Source organism: Thunnus maccoyii, chromosome 2 (assembly GCF_910596095.1).
Source record: "Thunnus maccoyii chromosome 2, fThuMac1.1, whole genome shotgun sequence".
NCBI lineage: Eukaryota > Metazoa > Chordata > Actinopteri > Scombriformes > Scombridae > Thunnus > Thunnus maccoyii.
This window is the reverse complement of record NC_056534.1, coordinates 13,580,660-13,600,852: the sequence shown is the minus strand read 5'-3', so window position 1 is coordinate 13,600,852 and position 20,193 is coordinate 13,580,660. Positions and strand designations below refer to the sequence as shown.

The following is a 20,193-nucleotide window of genomic DNA, read 5'->3' as shown; positions in this document are numbered from 1 at the left end:
TGTCTCACGTAAGAACACAATATTTGAAAATTTTAAAAAAAAATGCTACATGCATGCATCTGTTGAATGTAATAGTAAATGTTTTCTTTCTCATTTGCCCTTTTTCTCTGCACATAGAGTAGCTCTGATGATCTGATTTGCCTTCTCGTGGGGTCAGTCTACTGTGTGAAGCATACTGTCTTTTTATTGAACCATCATTCAGTTATTTCTGTCCATTTCCATTAGCTTGTTTCATCATGTGTGTTCATTCATAGAAATCAAAAGAAACAGCAAAACAGGGTCAGTAGTTTATGACTACAGATATAAATGCAAAACATTTAGTTGATTAAATCCCAATGCTCACTGGAAAACACACAAAGGATTACAAACTAAATTACTGAGGTTTTCTGTCTTCAATGTAGATTGACCCACAATATCTCTTTCTTTCTTTGTCCTGATTGGTATTATTTGAGCTTCAGAGGTACGCACAGTAAGAATCAAGCTGACTGTCTTTTTGTTTTGCCAGAACACAGCTCTAGATAAGGAGACCCTCCAGCTCACCACCTGTCGTCGTCCAGGGTCCCAGACGGTGCCATGTCCACAACCGTCTGCTGGCAAGAAAGTCCCATCTGTCCTTCAAGTCAAACCAGCCTCGCCTTCAGAATCAGGGCCAGCTTCTCCAACCAAACAGTCATTGCCAACCAAACTGGCATCACACACCAAAGTACCAAAACCCGCCGAGACTGCTCCTCTCGTGGCACCGGAGACCTTGGGGACTTCAGTGCCTGATGCGACTACAAATCCTCCCTGCTCTCATTCCCCTTCTGACAGCGTTCTTTTCCTTCCCTCTGCTCCTGTAAGTTCACTTAATTTCTCCCCTTCACCCTCTACTGATAATTTCCCTGCCACCTCTTTGCCTGTTTTCTCTCCTCCTGAGATAAGAACATCACCTACATCACCCTCAGCTGTTCCCTGCTCATATCCACAAACTCTCTCACCCTCCGGTCCTCCTGCTCTTTCCGCTTGTACGACTCCTTCTACGCCTCTCTCCTGTCCTTCCCCTTCATCTCCTACTAAACCAGCCCAAATCTCCTTTTCTCCCCCCAAACCTGCTCCTCTTTCTCCCTCCTCTCCCACCAAACTTGCCTCCTCCTCTTCTCCAACCAAAGAAACAACATCCCAGTCTTCCTCACCCACAAAACAAGCTTCTCCATCCCCCGTCTCCCCCATCAAACCTGTTTTATTCTTCCCTTGTTCCTCCCCAAACAAACAAGCACCTTCCCCCCCATCTCCCAATCCAACCCTGTTCCCCTCTCCTCCTTCTACACCTCCTAGATCCACAACCCCACCCTCTCCCAGTTCTCCACCTGCTGACGCCATAATTACCGAAGAGCTTATTGAGAAGAATTAAATGGCTGGTCTTTTCTGTAGCCAATTTCACCCCCAATCCTCCTCTTTTCATGTATGTATCAGAAAAATTAAAGGCTAAAACACCACCTTGAGCATTTCCAGTAGCTGTAAACTGAGCCAGTGACTGCTGTGTCCGCATTTTTTTCTCTCTCTTCTCTTCTTATCCCACTCATTTTAAGAGGCAGAGGATACGAGGCATTTTCTAAGAGTTGGTCGATTGTATATATGTCTGTATTTATTAATGGAGGATGTGGAGAAAGGGAATGAATTGAATATCACTGTTCTGAGTGGTTTGTTTATTTTTAAAGTCATGCATTACTGTATCACATTAATGTGAATTCTTTTATTTATTATCCCATTTTGACTGCCGGTGGCTCTTTTGTAAATAGTTATTCATTACACACACATTCCCACATCCCATTTTGGTGTCCTTTTGCTTTAGCAGAGAGACAATATGTACAAGTATTTTAGCACATCAAATGTCTGAACTTGCTAGCTTGGTTACCTGTAGTTTTGGGACAGTTATAATCCGTTAAGCCAACTATAACCACTATTAGTATTTTCTCCTGTATCAAACTTCCCGATTGTAACTGCAAATTTTCTGTTTAACTTAAGACTTCCTTAAATTGTTACTACATACAGCGGGTAGACAAAATAAAAGGCAATACCTACTAAAGTACCAAGTAGCTGATAACGAGTAAAAAGCTTCAGCGTACTTGGGATTCTGCAGAGTGGGGACAGAGATCAGACATCTCAAAAAATGGTCTCAAAATCCACCAAACTGTTTGCACATAAAGATACCACTAGATGGAAGTAAGACATTGTAGTTTCCTTTGTGATTCATAAAGTCCATTAGGTAGATTATTTTGTTTACCCCCTGTAACTGACAGACATCTGGACACATTTCATTCACAGATTTATTTGTATTATTTGGAGTGAAATCTGTAGTTCCACATAGTGTAAAGAAGCACCCGAAACTGAAACTTGAAGGTTTGTTTTTGTCAGAGCAGTCGTGACCCTCGGTCATAACTGCTGTGCATAACATTAGTGATATGAGTCCCAACAGACATGAAACCAAACTGCTGGTCTGTTTCTCATGAGCTCTTATTTTCAAAACTGAAGTGCTTACTGCTACAACTAAAACACTGCACAGAAAGGACACACATTTAGTTATTTTACCAGTTAATATCATTCCTACTGACAATGCTATACTACAGTATAATGTGGGCTGCATGAAACTAGTCAACACCGTTCCTTCAAAATACTCAACCTTTGATTTTTAATCTGTTGGATTAATGAATGAATGTGTGAATGTAAAGGTGACGGGGTCGTGCCTGACCACTGGCTAACGGCTCAACAGCTTAACGATGCCTTTATCAAAACCAGCTTGGCAGAATAATGGGGTCCCAAAATGTGCATCCTCAAAATAATTTATCTGTAATAATCATTAAGTGATTTTTTTTTTGTTTCATCCTTGTTTGTGCATGTTTTAAACTTCACGGCATTTATCCCAGCTGGTGTTAGTAGGGCTAACTTTACCTCTTCAGGACTTTCAGCTGCATGCATACTCCTTTCCCCACCTCCTGCCTCCCTGCAAGACAAAAACCTCACACACAAACACAGTTAAGTCAAGTTGGTACATCGTGTCATTTAGCTCCCTCTTATGTATATGTAGTTAAAGTAGATTTTCATATGCTTTGTCATAGCAGTTTGTAAAGGGATATTTGTATGAAGAGAGTTTTAAACAGGTAGATCAACTGTGTCAAATTGTTTTTATTAGGCATAGAGTGGCTGCTTTTAATGTCCCAATATTTTGAAACAGCAGTACAGTAAAAAAATAAATAAAAATGCAATAAAGACTCTAAATGAATGTGTGTTTGTGGTGAATATTTTATCTGAAAACACAATGGCTGCAGCCATTAAACCAGCCACTAGAGGGTGCTATACAGTCTTATGTACTCCTGATGAAAGAACAAACATAAAGAAGTCGGCACAAGTCAAGTTATAAAATTCCATTTTATTGTCAGAACTCGGCACACAAAACACTCCAAAATGATTGCAAAAATATTGGTTGATAGATGACACTAGTTTTTATATAACTGGAGATTCAAACCACATCAAAGCACAAACTTTGAAGGAATGTTTCCTCAAAAATCAAAAGTTAGAGTTGGACGTTTATTTTACTGAGGGCCAAAGGAAACCGTTTCATCACCATTTTAGTGCTGAATCACATCCCAGCATAATCACTCATTCTGTGATCTAGACTGCTGCGATGAAGAGGAGAAAGAACCTTGGACTGAAAAAGAATAAGTCCTTCCTTTCATTGCACATCTCACTTTGCTGTTAGCTGCTTTGGAGACAGGACTCAAAGAGGACTTTGAAGACGCTAAGCTGGCTTGGACACTGGATATGATATGATTTTCATTTAGTGATGTTTTAAAAAAAAAACAACAAGTGTGGATATACCCTGTGCCAATCAGATCTCATACACTCACTCTTTTCAACACAGGTATTGGTCAGGAATCCCATTTTTAGAAACAAATATTTTCAAATTTCAGTCATTTAGGAGAGAAATGTAAATGTAAAATGAGAATAATCCTTAACATGATTCTCCTCTCATCCTCCACTGCATAAAGCTCATCATTAACATCACTGATGCGGGGAAGTTTTGTGTTTTGATGTGTGAAGTATTACATGATAAAGCGATAGATCTGCTCTGATATGTTTTACATGAATAGTGGGCCATGCACAGAATCTCTTAGCAAGCACAGAGGTACAGAGGGAATGGAGATTTTAAATATGGAGGACTACATTTAAACAGTATATATAGATATTTATATAGATGTATATTACCTCTTCATTTATCCCTCTGTTCAATACATTTATTATTTATTGAAACATTTCATATCTACTGTATCTGCTGTGTTGCCAAAATGGCAAAACGCATGTTAAAGGTGAATGACAGCTTAATAATTATTCCCCACATACACACCTACTGAAAAACAAACAAAAACCACTCACCCTAAAGTACACAAATATTTGGATTCTTAAGTCAAGAGATAAGATTCTGACTAGTTCCCCACAAATCCCTCTTTTCTTTTCCGAAGGAGATGAAAATAGACTCTTACAGCTAAAAATAGATTTGTTTTTAACCGTACAGTAACATAACCCCCACCCTATGATTTATATGAAAATTTTCTATCTGAGCTACAAAATATAGCAATGCCCTTTTTAAAAATAGTTTGATTATTTTTCTATTACAGGACAGATTTTTTTTTTCTTCTTTCATTGAGATACATTCAGGATATCAGGATATAGACAGAATAGTGCTGTTGAGAAGAGTTCACACTTGCAACAGTTTGGATTTTTATCAGTATCCAACTATGTCAGTCAGTTTTGTTGCTGTCGTCAGCTCAGTACCGTGTCTGGTACTCGTGGTGCCATCTGTTGAAGTCGTTGTAGAAGAGGACGATGCTTCCAGATGCCATGCCAGTTATGATGCACCTTAGAGGAGTAAGAGGGGAACATTATGAGGTTTTGTTTCCATGCTATGTGTTTTTTTTATTTGCTGTGGATTTACTTTCTTACAAGAAGTTAGAAGTCTTTAATGCAAACACTCTTTACTCGTCTAGTTGTTTGAATACAGAAGTAGTAGGCAGTAGTAGATTTACTGAAATACTTAAATTTTGAGGTACTTGTACTTTGAGATATTCTATTTTATGTAACTTTATACTTCAATGTAATTTGGAGTGAAATACTGTACTCTTTACTCCGCTACATTTACTTAACAGTTACTTTGAATATTAAGATTTGACATACATGTACATATGATCACCTTATAAAATATCATATATCGTTATAGATTAAACTACTCAACAGTGTAAAGTTGTTGTATGTTTCAGCTGCAACACTACACGTTAATGCATCTATCTAATAATAAAATATAGAAAGGGCTGCAACTAACAGTTATTTTCTTTATTTATTTATCTGTTGGTTGTTTATATGTTATTCTATTAATTGTTTATTCTAAAAAATGTCATAAAATGGTGAAAAACGCCCACAATTTCCCGGAGTCCCAGGTGACAGCTTCAAATAACTTATTTTGTCTGACAGTCCAAACCTATTGATATTCCATTTACAATGGCATAAAACATAGAAAAGCATTTTCCATTTAAAAAAACAAACTTGTTCACAATTAATTTTCTGTTGATTGACTTATCAATTAATCTTATCGCTTATCACTTCAGTTCTAAATATACAGTGTATCACACTTTGAAAAAGTGAATATGAGTATGTTTACTACTGAAGTACCTTTTGCCAAAACACTTCTGAACTTTAGTAAAATCACATTTTTAATGCAGGACTTTTACCTGTAATGGATTATTTTTATTTTTAGGTAAAGTTTTTAGTTAAAAATCCAAATACTTCTTCCACCACTGGTTGTAGGCATTTGTACTTTTTATGTGTAGGTGTGTTTTTTTTTTTGGTTTTTTTTACCTTTGGTCATGTGACATGGCCATGGAGCGGATTCCTGCGTCGCAGCCAGGGTAGGTGAACAGCTGTTTGAGGTTGTGGACCTGCCAGACAGATACTACACCTCCATCACCACCTGTCAGCAGATACTGGCCATCACGACTGAGAAGCATGGCCTGGCAAAAAAAAACAAAAACAAAAAAAACCAAACAGAGACAGGGGTCATTATTAACTTTTTAATAAGCTTGAAAATTCCCCATTGACTTTGGTTTGGCCATGGTCCAATCATTGGAACTTTTATAAAATATAATGTGTTTGAATTGGGAAGGGAATTCACTTCAAATGGTAAATTTACAGTACTGGAGATTCCAAAGTGACTACACTGCCTGACCCCTTTGATCTTATTTATCTGCTACCTGTCCTTCAATGCTCAAAAGGGAAAAAAAAACATGGAGGCAGAGCTATTCAAGCTGGAACCACATGCATAAATTGTCTCCGAATAGGCCTGGTGATCTGGGACCAGTTTATCTCTTATGTCAGAGTAAAGCTCATACTGCGAGGTCATGTGATCAGACAAAGATCTCAGGTCAGTGCCACCCCCCTTGGGGGCTTTCTGTACACAGACCCTGACTTGCAACAAAGATGGCTCCCCACAGTGAGGCTCGGAGATTTACTCGTCTCATCTGCTTTTCCTGCAAACTGTAACAGCCGAATGGGTCCCCCGGGAATCAGACGTATACAAATCAAGTCGTGTGTTGGAGTCTATTATGGGCACAGTGCATAGTAGAAGCTGAAACTGAAACAGTCAGGAGCATCAATCAGCAAGTAACCGTAGCTGATGAAATGACGAGGCAGAATGTAAGTTCTAAAAGCAGCAAATGACACTAATTTAGAGCTTTTCTCGTTTGTGGTTTCATGACACCGAAGTCGGCCGTCTTTCAGCTGCAGCTGCTTTGCAATGATTCAGCAAGAGACACTTCAATCATCAGCAGCATGTGTGTTGAATCAGGCTCATATTAAATGGAAAAATGAAACTTCAGTTCTGAAGTTGGAACAAGTCATTTTCAGGAACTTGACTTGGTAAGGAAAACATAAATAACCCTTCAAGAGCAGTACACAGTGGATTGGACGTAGGAGTGCAGCCTAAATTAAGCAAATGTTTTGTATAAAAACCTTTGTGGAATTTCCTACCACACTGAGAATTAAAGGAGTTCTGTTTCTCATCACGCGCGCACTTAAGATAGGCACAAACTTGCATGTGAAGGCGCTCACACAGACAGACAGACACATAAAAAATGGGCACACAATGATGCACTCGCATGCTCCACGCTGGCAGGAGGTCTCGAGAATCAATCCAGCCTAATTGTTCCGTTACTGTATATCATCATCCAAGATGGCTGAGAATAGAGCATGACGGAGTGCGGCGCTGTTTTGATTTATGTGCTGTGGGTCTGTTTTTGTGTACAATAATTGTCTTGTGTATCAACATTTAGAGTTGTTCTGACAGCAACGATAAAGATAATGTTCAATTCAACCAATCATAATCAAAGCACTTGAATTGTAGTGTGAGTCAGCGAATGGGAGAACGTGATTCGATACACCTACCAAAAAATGGCTACCTTTTTATCAAAAAACTGTCAATTTAAAGCGGTATTAATAGATTTTTTGGGCCGTTTTTGGGAAGAGGCTAAAAACACAACATTAAGACATTATCACAGTGTAACGTTAGCTTACAGTTGCCTATTTACACAACCAGCAGACCATCTTATGAATGTAAGTCCAATATTTACACTCCTTTTAGCTCTGTTCTGTTCTCCACCAAGTTTCCTGAGGGAAGTTTCTTGCTCTGCAGCTGCTAAATGCTGCACTTTCTCATTGCTAACTTTGTGTCGTCTGCCATTTGGTTATGGGTAGGTAACATACAATCGGTTTATAAAAACTTTTCAGCCTGCTGTGGCTGCAAACAGGGTTGATGAGAGCAGTGAGAGTGAACGGAACAAAGTCGTGGGCCGTGAAACCAAAACAATGAGCTGAAAGGCTAAAACACTCAGAGCAGAGGGGAACTGCACATTAGGATGATTAGTGACCTCTTTCATGTAACACATAGTTTTTTAATCCATTGTTATTAAAAAAAACAGCTTTAAACTGATGTAATACGCGGTTGCAGCAATTCATTGCTTAGAAATACTCTGCATGATCAGATGGTATGCTGAGCATTTCTATTAAAAAATAAAAAGAATGTAAGTACGATTTAGCCGTTACTGTGTTGTATTAATGTATTTCTGTATCTACTAATGGAGTCCATGACCTTACTGAAGCCCAGCAGGAGGCAGGAGAGCTGGCAGACATGTCAGCCAGGCCAGGTAGGAGGCTGCAGACAGACATTATAAATCAGCCTTTTGCCACTGGGCGGTCAAACAAGATGGCCGACGGCTCTGTGGGAGCCAAGATGGCTACACAGGCTTGGATGACTAAAAAAAATGACTCCAGAAGAAACACATGCACTTTTAATGCCCATATTTCCTACTTCTTTCGGGGAACGGTGGGTGGATTCTGAGACTGGGGAAGGTAAAAAGTTTAATTTATGATGCTGTTAATCCCCCTGTTACATGGACGCAGGCAGTGAAAAAAAACTGCTGGAATGGTTACACTGCCTGAGTTATACTAGTACTTAAAAGACTGTAATCCATTCAGTATGGCTTCTGTCACTCGATTCTGCTATTAGACTAGGATGCCGACTGTTAGCCTGTCATCTAACCTCTGACTCCATACCCTTATAAATTCACAGTGTGTACACACTCTCTCTCTCTTTCTCAGTCTTTCTCTCCTTTCTAAGTGAATACTGCAGGCCAGGACAAACACTTATTTATCCTGGAGTCATACTGTGCAGAGGCTCCGAGGGCTGAGAAGATTGATTCTGGTATGTACACGAGTGCACTAAATACTGTTGGAGAAACCAGAGGGGTGGAGTTAAGGGGAGTGAGGTGGGAGGGGGTTGAGACTCTCACAGCCTTACTCCAAAATGTTAGGATTTTCCTAATGCCATCTGACATGGCTGGAATTTACAACAGCAGAAGAGAGCTGACAAGGCCAGGAGTGGCCCGTACAGTTCCCAAGTCACAGCTTCATATTTTAAGAAGGAACTATAAAGCTCAACAAGTAAAAACATCATTAACTCTCCTAAAGACACGATAAAGTATTGTGCAACCTACCAACTAAATACTAGCTACTTTCCCAGAGATGTTAATGCATTCAATCAGTATTTTTCTCCGTGTGCTCATTATTCAAGCCTTATACGAGATATATTTGTGGCTTTGTGTAGGAGTGGGCTGGTTGGCAGGTTAAGAGCCTGGGCACCAGAGGTTTCTTAATAGGAAACAGGCGTGTGGCTGTCTGTCAGAGCCGGCTTACATTTCCCAGGCCAGACCGGAAACAACGGGTCGGGAAACCAAAGGCAGTAGCCGCTATCTTGTGTCACTCTAGCCACGAGGGAGGAAATGTGGGAAATGGGGTATGTGTCGTCTTGCGCTGGAGGGTAGTTAATGGTGTAGGTGTCCGAGGCTGACCACTCCTCTGGAATGTTCTCTACCACTGCCGCCAACACAATTTGACCTGACAACAGAGCTCTGGATCAAAAGAACCATTTCCTCTGTTGTATGCGTGTGAAAGGGAAAGAGAGATGTGAAGCCACGGTTTGCCCCGAGGCATGCCGACCCTTACCTTACTCAGATCTCAAACTATAAGAAAGCCTTTAATCAGTGAAAGGACTTTCTCCGCTGATGTGGTGCAGACATACGTACATGTGCGAGTACACTTTCACATGCATGCTCGCACAAACACGTGTGTTTCCTCACCTTGATGCTGTCGTCCACCTCCATGTGTCCCAGCAGTTTGCCGTTGACGCTGAAGAGACAAAACTGTCCCTTGTCGTAGTAAATCATGCAGTGGCCCTCGGTGGAGGATTGGATGAGGCGGGGCCGCAGGCAGCGTTCCGGGCCCTCCAGGGTCCGCAGTAGGTCCCCATTCATGGAATGGATCAGACAAGGACCCTCTGCACAGATATAAGACAAAATAATAAAAGCAGTTTGAAGAGTTCAATGTGTAGTTGTTGTTATCAGGTGATCCATCCACATTGGTGAGGCTGTCAAGTATAAATGTACATTTTGGACATAATCACGCAGAAAGACCGACAATCTTACCTTTGCAGCCGCTGATGACGAGACCCAACTCAGCACACACACTTGCACACGTCACCTCACAGTCATGGCCTGTCAAGATGGCCCGCGGTGTGGTAAACTCTGCTGGGAAAACACAAACAAAATAGTTTCGTTTATTACCAAGAATAGCCTCACATGTTTATTACCGCTTTTGGTCACTAGAGGGAGAGTAATGCAAACAATTCTTAACAATCATTCCTAAAAGCACCAGTCAGAGCTGATTAATAGAATAACCTTTACATTAGAAGATGAAGGCAATTCTATTCAGTAAAAAAAAAAGAAAAACATATTATAAACAAACATATAAACTACAGACATGTCAAACTGTATGAAATTAAAAACAAACAATGTCAAAAAGTTGTTCTTTTTTTTTTCAGCTAAGAGTAAATGTGTTTTATATTTCTTTTACGTAGATGCATATGTACTGTAGCTTGTTGCACATACATTTCTCTTCTCAGTCACTCTCCCTGTCTAGCACTTGACACCCACCGCCTCTCCCTATCTTTAAAACCTTCTCCCACTGACTGCCTTCACTGGATCCAGATGTTTCTGCGCTAGAGAGAGAGCGAGAGCCAGAGGGAGTAAGTTACGGTCCAAGTCATGAAGTTTGTGTGATTTTGTTTTGGTTTGAGCTGTCAGGGCGAGCGACAAAACAAAATCGCCTTTTACTTCTCCGTCTGTCTTCTCTGTCGGTGCAAAGCGCACACACAAAAAACACACGCGTGTACATTCCTGCATTTTTTACATGTAATTATTTTTTAAGAAATGTAATTATTTTTTAAGAAATGTAGGGGGGATTCATTGCAGATGGAGGCTGTATCCAAATATGTTTTAGTGTCAAAGTGTTGAGCTGGATGCCTTGTGTATAAATAATGATGTAAAATGTGAGGAACTGTGCACGTCAGCAGAGCCGTGTGTGTATATGTATGGTGGCCAGTAGTGAGGCAGCATCCTTGAAACACAGCATGGAGTTCATTAGGGGTTGAAGTCTCAGGGAGGGGGTCTTGTCTTTAGTGACCTCGTCGTTTTTTCTGTCAGAGGTCAAGCTCAGCTCAGAAAAGAGGAACACGGGGCAATGACACCGATTCATGTCTAAATACTCAATTACTCTATTTTTTTCCATAAATATTTATGTACAAACCGCAAACAGCTCCAGGGCAATGTAAAAGTAATTACTTTCTGTAAATGGCATTTTTGTGGGATATAATGTAGTATCTTGCTGATTTGATTATCTTTTTTCAGAGTTTGTTGATGTAGTTTTCTCTTTAATTCAATTATATGACATAAAACTCAGTACAGGTTCACTAATAAGACAGATACCTTTTCCTAAAAGCCACAGCTACTGTTAAACCTTAATTAGATTTAGCAGAGAGACTCCATTCAGACCATATTGCTTACTGAACCCTCTTGTAAAAAGGCAAACTAGAGGGCAAGCTAAACTCTCCTCACGTATAAAGACCGTGTCAGCAGTGTTTCAAATCCAAAAACTATCTGATCCATACGTACGGTATACAGACTATTACAGATTGTCTGTTGTTATTCTATTTTGCGTCTGTTGTTCTTATTCAACCTGTAAAGTGTGCAGAGAAACCTCAGGTGATATAGTTGCACTATAAATAAACAGAAGTTGTATCTATGAATGGATTCTGACGAAAAAAGAGGTAAATGGTAACTGCAATTATTAACAAAAACATTAAAATAATCCATGTTAAAATACTAAATTGGATGGAATATTTAATAATCATAGAATAATCAGATATATTTTTACTAAAACAGTTCATTTTTCCTGCCTGGCACCACCAATCACAGTTGTTGAAAATTTTAACTCCTTTCGTCCTTACGGCGGTCCTGTCTACTTCGCAAATAAGTATCAGCTGCCCAAATTTCAGTCAGAACCACACTGGCAGCCTAAACATCTACATTTCATTTTGTTAATCAGCTAACATCCTCAGCGTCACTAAAAGCTAACTCATGGCCAACAAGCCTGTGGATTAAAGCATGATGTCGGATTTTACTCAGAGAAGATCAATAAAGCTGATATATTGGTGTATCAGTTAACCTTTTGATCCACTACCTGCCGTTTGGTTTGAATTAGGGCCACATCTGATTATAATTTCATACCTGCATATGACCAAAGCTGGGTCACTGTGGAGGGTATCAACTATCTGGACAAGTGAAGACAAGGTGTGTGTGTGTGTGTGTTTGTGTGTGTGAGGGAATGGGTTAATTTTGGATCCTGTTCTGAGGTAAAATAGCCTGATTTCTTACCGTCTCCCTATTTTTATATTTGCAAATAGTGATGTACAAAGCCATTAGGTAATCATTTAACTAAATAAGGAATGTGTAATAATGAATAACATGAGTATTACAATATGTTGAGTATATGAATGTCAAATTTTGTCATTTCTCAACCTCACTGATGAATTTGGACTCAATAAAAATGTTAATGAACTATATTAAAATGACGTTTGTTTCTCTACATGTTTGATATACATCAGTGGCTCTCAAACTGGGGATGGTAGAGCTGAAACTGAACCTCTGTTGGTCTTCAGTGCAACTGAACTGGCTTATTTTATTAGTAATTTCACCAGTATTGTTAGTGAAAAATAGAAATCAAACCAGTTCTCGCAGGAGTGAGGAGCATGAATTATTTTCAGCTGTTTAAGGGTGGCATGACAGAAAAAGTTTGAAAACAATGGTGTGTGAATATTCAAATTTTGTGGACTTGAAATCTATTTGCACAAATTAAATGGTAAATAATTTACAGTACGCTTATGTTCAAACATCACTGCTGCTTTAACAACTATTGAAAAAAATATCTTTATCTTCAGTCCATTTAAAACAACAAAAATACAACTGATATCACTAATAAATGTCACTGTTCCTGTGACCAGCAGATGGCAGTGGTGTCTGAGGAATCTTTCTCCCGCTGTGCACAACAACATGTGCCTGCAGCAGGAACCAAGTGTGCATAGGTCAATGTGTACATGTGCATATCAGCCATTCAGACGCATTTGTGTCAAGATTATGAAGTGTGTGGGATATTCACGGAGCGTTATGCATGAAAAGGAATGTGTGTGTGTGTGTATGCATGTGTTCCCATTCAAGAATATGTGCAGACTTACGCTTGAAAGCGTTCAGTTTTTTGGAAGAGGAATAAAGAAACGTCTGCTGTCTGTATGTATTTTGTGAGTACATGTTTGTGTGTGTGTGTGTGTGTGTGTGTGTGTGTGTGTGTGTTTGTGTGTGTGCACCAGAGCCTCAAGTCTGGGGGAGCCTCCTGTGGTCTGGGGCAATGGAGCATCACATTGTGGTGGTGAGGGGTTAGGATGACGACTGCTTTGTCTGCTCCTCTAGCTACAGCGTGGTAACTGTGCTAAGCTGACTGACGTTAGACTGACACACACATGCTTACAAGAACATGTACATCACATGCATGGGAACATACATTCAGAATCATATTTGGCAAATAAAAAACACTATAAATCAATCAAAATACAGCCTATTCTCAAAAAATATGCAGTTGAATTGTTATACTTAAGATGCCAAGTAGAGTATGATGTCATTATTTGTGTCCCTTAATTGAAACCTTTGCGTGACCGTGCAACATTCATTGTTCTCCCATAAGGAAATGCAAATTTAGTTAACAACAACTTCTATGCTGCATGTCCGTCACTCAGAAGTGCTCTTTCTTTTAAATTGTTGTTCTTGTAACATTTTCAGTTGAATAGTGTTCAAAGAATTCAATATAATGTAGAAATTATGAACAGAGAATGAGAATATGGTTTATATTTCTCCATATTTTTACACCACAACAAAAGCATCTATCCTTTCTTTTCAAAGAGAAAAAAAAATCCCTATGAATTAACTTGTAGGCATAAACTAAAGATTTTCCTTGATACGAACATCCCACATCAACATATATGAGATAAGTGAAAAAAAATACTATTGGCCCTGTCCTCCAAATCAAAAACCAATGTGGCTTATTAACCAAATCACAATTTGTCATAAATTTCAGCCCATTTGTAATGGATCACTTAACAACATGTACGCCAATCTAAGCTGACCAAATTAGCACAGAGAGGGCTAAGGACTGAGCAATGTGTGTGCAATGCTTTGATCATGGCCGATGCCATATGTTATGGTAACGTAAGGGAGGCCCGTGACATTTTTCACTTTTATCGACTAGCGTGACCCCGTGGCCCTCGGATGGTGGTGAACTTTCATGGGCTGGCCGGCGACCCCCAACGTCACATTTAACGTCTCTAAGTGGCCCTCACTTTCACTCACATTAAAGACAGATTCTCCTTCTCTCTCTCTCTCTCTCTCACTCACACACACACATACACACACACACGATATCTGGTCTCACGGAAACACTTAGCCACAATCTCAAACACATTATCAAAAGCTGTTCCTGGTGCGACAGTGCTGCGAAATCCAATCTGTATGCAGGAGGCCTGGCCTGGTCAGACGAAACTAGTTGTTACTTTACAGAGGGAGGCCGTAAATCACACACTCACAACTGTCTGGGAGAGTGAGCACTCAGAGAATACCCGTGTGTGTGTGTGTGTGTGCACATAACGGACGTGTACTTACTGCCTGGGCTCTCTCCAATGCTGCTGTGCTTTCCATTCCAATACCAGAGCAGCAGGGTGGCATCTCTGGAGCCTGACAGGACGTAGCAGTCTCCTCCGATGTACGATTCGGAGCGAGCCAGACACGTCACCACATCGCGATGCCCAAAGACTATCTGAGTCAGTTTACCTGCAAAAGCACACAAATACACACATCTTCTTTAGATCTAATATAAATTTGCCTGCAAGCAAGAAATGAATTTTTAAATAGATTACAACATTTGAACAATATAAGAGCAATGGTTGTAATACATACATGCATACATACATATTACACTTACATAACAAAAACTGAGTAATCATTTTTGGTTAGATGCAGTGCTTTTAACCTCCAACACGTGTTTGTTGATCATATGTCTGCTCGGCTTGTTGTTCTACACAAGATCAGACATCTACTAATTCGCAGACAAGAATATATACTGTATATATATATATAAATATTTGTTCCAACTGTGTGCGTGTGTATGTGTGCGTGTGTATATGCAGTGTGCTCCATGTGTATATATAAGGAGGCTAATTGCTGTCAGATTTCCAGACCACAGCTCCACTGTCTAGCTGTCTAATACTCATTACGCTCCTCATAGTGTGACCTCTGCAGTCAAACAGTAGATGGTTTGCAGCACATGACATTTCTGTCTGGGTGTCAAAATCACTGTCCATTGGATAATTAAGCTGTATCTCTGAAAAGATGAGGATTATTATGAAAGTGGGCGGGTCACTGACTAAACTTCCGAAGGGAGGGAGACATCAAAGCTGTAAAATGTTTGACGTCTTTATAAACACTGAAAATAAGTAATCATGGCTGCGGCGATAATGGCTGCCATGCACCTCGTATTAGACACATTATTCTGCTCACACACACACACACACACACTCACTTGCATGCACACAGACAAATTTAATCGGATGTGTGTGCACGCAGGCGTATGAGGCTATATGTTTTGTGCATGTGTACCAATCAAGTCTTGTAATTGATAAAATCCCTCAGTTCTTTAACCTGGGGGCTTTAGGGACCTTGGTGGCAGCTGTTGAGCGTGTGCGATTAAACTGTGTTCACGTTCCAGTCGTACACCCCAGTGGCAGTCACACAATAGAGCTATCTCTTTGCTCCCATCCCTCCTTCCCTCCCTCCCCGATTAAAGACAGGGAGGCCCTGGCCTATAGAAATTGATTCGGAGTCTGTTGTGTAGATGTGTGTAGGATTCTGAATGGGGCTGGGGGGGGGGGGGAAGAGTTGAGGAGCGGGGTTCGGAGATGAAGCTTCAGACAGTTTCATTTAGGACCCCTGACCTGATGGCGTCTCTGTGAGAGCTTGTGTGTGTGTGTGTGTGTCTATATGTGTGTAAAACTGTTCACCTTCATCTGTGTGTATGCAAGTATCTAAGTCAGTAGCATTCAGACATACTGCACAGTATATATTCATGATAGGTGAATATTGTGGTAAATGTTACTTGAAGATTATATATAAAGTATGTTAGGGTTAATATTATTTGTCCTGGCATTTACAATCACTGTTCATGGAAAAATGTACCTTAAATACACCTTAAAGTCATAGGTACAACTAGACACAATGGCTTTAAACCTGAAAACAGATTTTTGTGCAACACATCAAATATGTCTTATAATAACGACGCAGTTCAACTGTTTACTCCTACTTTAACAATATTAGGCTAACAGAACAGGTTCCCTGAAGTGGAAGAAGTGTGTTAAGTAATTGTGTAAACTTTTAACAATTCCACTGTGATAGCTCAGTACAGTAAGCATAGCACAACCATCTGTGGAATAACAAACAGCAGAGACTGTACACTGTATTGTTTAAAGAATTGAAAATTGAAGGACTCTAAAGGCTACCATGAAATGTTCATTACATTCCACAATACCAGAGAACTGGACAAATTGAAAAACATACTAATGATTTTTTTTTTTTTTTTTTTTTTTTTTTTTTTTTAAACAGCATTACTAATAGTGGGACTAAAAGTAAGAGGTTTGTCCTGAGGATGGTGCTAGAGGAAAGACCATGGAGCTTCATTAACAGAAAAAATATTTACCCCCTTAACAGCATGAATGCGTTCATCAAATTTCATGGCAATCTGCCAGTTTGTTTATGCAGCATCTTGTGTTCACAGTCTCAGGGTTAAAAGAGGGAGTGTCCAAAACAGAAAGGGTTGATACTCTGATTGGCATGCATGTGGTCAGTAAATTTCAAGGCAATGTGCCCATTAGACTTTAATATTAGTGCAAGAATTACATTTTCCAACAGCACATCTGAATGTGGGGTTCATGCCACTATATGCCAACCCAGACACTAATAGTGAATTAGAGCATGAACACATTTATTTTCTGCTTTGACCAAACAGTGTAGTGCCTTTGCACTTTGTAAGCAGACCATATTGCCAAAAGTAGTAGCTATATTTAATTATATTTAAAGATTTTTTTTGGCCACTCGGAGTAGCCTCTGCTGTTTGGTAATGATCACATACTGTAGCACACAATGAGTTTAACTGAACTTTTTTTTGCTGAAAACAGCTGCTTGCTGAGACTGGAAATGACACTGATGAGAGCAGTGAGACTAAACCAAAAACAATAAGGTGCAGGCCAGAAAACTAAAACATTGAGCTGGACGATGCTATAAAGCTTTGTAGAACTGAGGGGAACAACAGAGTCAGCGATAATTCTCTGTGGGTTCATCACTAAAAGCAACTAATTTCACATACAAGTAGTCATGTGATCCATTGTTTATATATGAATATTGATCATTGCTGTTTAACATTACAAGTGTTCAACAAGTGCATTTAGGTTTTTGTTTGTTGAGACATAAAAAAACACCATTAGTGATGAAATGAAGGCAAAAGTTCAGTGGCAGAGAAAATGTACATTACTAAGAGAGTTTAGCTAAAGGACAGAACATAATGGTCACCTTATATTGACAAAGTAAACTATAGTTACTAATTTGAAGAATGGATAATGCATATATGGAATAAAGTTAGGATATAATATGGTCTACAAAAAGCATTTTGTGATCGGGATACTTGGGGTACAAGAGCACAAGGGTAACCCAGTACAGTACCTGAGTCAGTGGAGTAGACCCGGAAGCTCTTGTCCCAGAAGCCACACAGAAGGATGAAGCGGTTGTCGGCTGTGATGACGAAACACTGTGAGCTGATCTGAATGCTCTGGTCCAGCAGGTCTGAGATTTGACGACGATGACTGCCCACGTTACTGGCTGGAGAGGAGAGGAGAGGAGAGGAGAGGAGAAGAGGAGAGGAGAGGAGAGGAGAGGAGAGGAGAGGAGAGGAGAGGAGAGGAGAAGAGAAGAGGGGAGAGGGATAAAAATAATATGAGCAAATAAAAGATTACAGGTTGAAATTGTACAAATGCACACAGAAGTGCAATTTACTGTTTAGGTATGGGAGATATTTTCAAAAAGCCCAATGCACCTCCACTCAAGTTTCACTGCACAGCGCAAAGAAGATTTGGGAGAGCATGCATAAAACATCCTGGAGGTTAAGTTTAGGGGATTTCACATTTTCCATGAGGGCTTGAGAGCCTGAGTAATGATAGGGCATACACGGTCTTCACAAAATATGTACACCACTCGAGTCAGAACACACACTGCAAATTCATCTCGGTTGTGTAATTTAGTCAGTGGTTGGTTAGAAAGCAAATTCACTGACATTCTCTCCTCAGTAAGTGGTATTTTTTTTTTTTTCTTTTCTAGACAGATGTGTCAGTTGTGAGGTATTTCTTATTTGGTGGTGTCAAAAGCACTGGAGAACAGGTGTCGGAGAAGCTTTTCTAGTACACAAAGTGAGAAAGTCCAGAATGCCTGATACGACTGATATTTCAACAAATTTTTAACGTTTCCCAAAGCCACAGTTAGTTCAACACTCAATTTACGTGTGTTTAGCTCACACTCCTTGTGGAATGCAAACAGTGTAAATATATTACTGACAAGCACAGAGATCCCTGAAACACACACACGCACACCTATAAATGCAAAAAGTATATAATATAGTACATTATTTATGCTTGACTCTGTGAGATGGGAGAAAACAGCCATAGTAACAAAAAAAAAAACCCAAAAATGAAATAAAAATATTAAAGATTCAACAACAAATAAGACACACACACACACTGCAATGCTCTCATAAAAACTTGTACTGAATGTAGAAGTATCGGGTCACACAAAGATTTCTTTTATACTGTCTTTACAGATGAACAGTAATGGAGAAAAATAAAGTACGTGCAGATAAAAATGAATATGTGAGACTAAACCCCTGGTTATTTTCAGTAGTCAAAAAAAACAACTTGAAAATGGTCTGGTGAGACAGAGTGACCACAACATCCGCAGAGAAAGAACAGTCCCCCTTTGCAGATGTGCGTGAGATTGTGAGAGACTGCAAGAAGCGACGGAGGAGAGGGCGGGAACAGATAGAAGTGGCTCGTCTCTCCCTGCTCCACCAGTGCATCCCATACATCACTGCGGCTCGGCACTCTTCTCCTGCTCATCAACAAGTCGTGAAGGATGAGAGGCGCCCATATTGTCCTGACAGCCATCCGCCGTGCATTCTCAATCACACATTATTACCACATTCATATTCATTTCCATTGACACGCGTCCTTTCCCTCCGCTCAAATTAAACCAAAGAGGATGCAGAAAGGGAGGGAGGGAGGGGACGATGGAGAGGGAGAAAGAAGGGGGGGGAGTTGATGATGAAATGCCGGCCTAGGCCACAGCTCATTGCATTCCAATTTGCATGCAAATGGTTTAGTGTGAGAGCAGGGCCTATATCATGAGGAGTGAACTGGGGCACAGGGCTGAGAAACAACTCTAATCTACTGTCCAGGGACACGGCGCTACAGACTGCCATGAGTCACCAAGATGCCAGCAGGATTCATACACAAATACACACAAAAAAAAAATCATTTCATGCATATATGAGCTCACACTATGTAAAGAATATGCATGTGTGTGGATTCTCTTACAGTCGTAAAATGACAGCATACCTATCAGAGGGTCAATTTCCACAGGAAGTTGGTACTGCTGGTCCTGCACCGTTGAGCTCTGATGACCTGACAGAGAAGAAGACAGATTGGATTAATATTATAATCGTGTGGCCTTGTGAAGTAGACACTGGGTTTCAGTTCATTATAACGCGCTGGAAATTATAAACACAAAGTCACAGTGTCACCGACTGCTCCGAGACTTCTTTCGTGAATTAGACATTAATTATGTCAAAAAGCTACGAAGGACATAGAGACAATAATTTTAAGCGACAATAGAAATCTCTTTGTTCAGCCAAGTCATTTTAGCAACAAGCAGCTGTGATATTCTGCTAAAAAGAATCAAGTTATGGTACTGAAAGACACGTCTCTGTATGCACATGTATAAGAACATAAAACAGTTTTTCTTTGAGCCCCTTGGTAATGAATGAAACATGATAATGATTATTTTCTATCAGCGCCCTTGATTATTT

The 20,193-nt window shown here is 39.9% G+C and overlaps 2 protein-coding genes across 8 annotated transcripts in view; one reads left to right on the top strand and one right to left on the bottom strand.

The window, feature by feature from the left end:
* Positions 1-1,672, top strand: part of dclk2a (doublecortin-like kinase 2a) — a 47,826-nt gene extending 46,154 nt beyond the window's left edge. For 2 of the 3 annotated variants that reach the window (XM_042388300.1, XM_042388292.1), the window contains exon 17: positions 506-1,672. In XM_042388300.1, coding sequence (XP_042244234.1) covers positions 506-1,390 — 885 coding nt within the window. In that variant the 3' untranslated portion in view covers positions 1,391-1,672. The remainder of the gene's footprint in view (positions 1-505) is intronic. The other variant, XM_042388309.1, reaches the window with a different exon arrangement.
* A 1,714-nt stretch (positions 1,673-3,386) lies between these two features.
* lrba (LPS responsive beige-like anchor protein) overlaps positions 3,387-20,193 on the bottom strand; it is a 190,916-nt gene continuing 174,109 nt past the window's right edge. For 3 of the 5 annotated variants that reach the window (XM_042427272.1, XM_042427298.1, XM_042427290.1), the window contains 7 exons: positions 19,724-19,789; positions 17,784-17,939; positions 14,679-14,846; positions 10,062-10,163; positions 9,717-9,913; positions 5,887-6,038; positions 3,387-4,893 (listed from right to left, as the gene is read on the bottom strand). In XM_042427272.1, the coding sequence (XP_042283206.1) occupies positions 4,803-4,893; positions 5,887-6,038; positions 9,717-9,913; positions 10,062-10,163; positions 14,679-14,846; positions 17,784-17,939; positions 19,724-19,789 (932 nt within the window). In that variant the 3' untranslated portion in view covers positions 3,387-4,802. The remainder of the gene's footprint in view (positions 4,894-5,886; positions 6,039-9,716; positions 9,914-10,061; positions 10,164-14,678; positions 14,847-17,783; positions 17,940-19,723; positions 19,790-20,193) is intronic. The other 2 variants (XM_042427281.1, XM_042427305.1) reach the window with 1 other exon arrangement.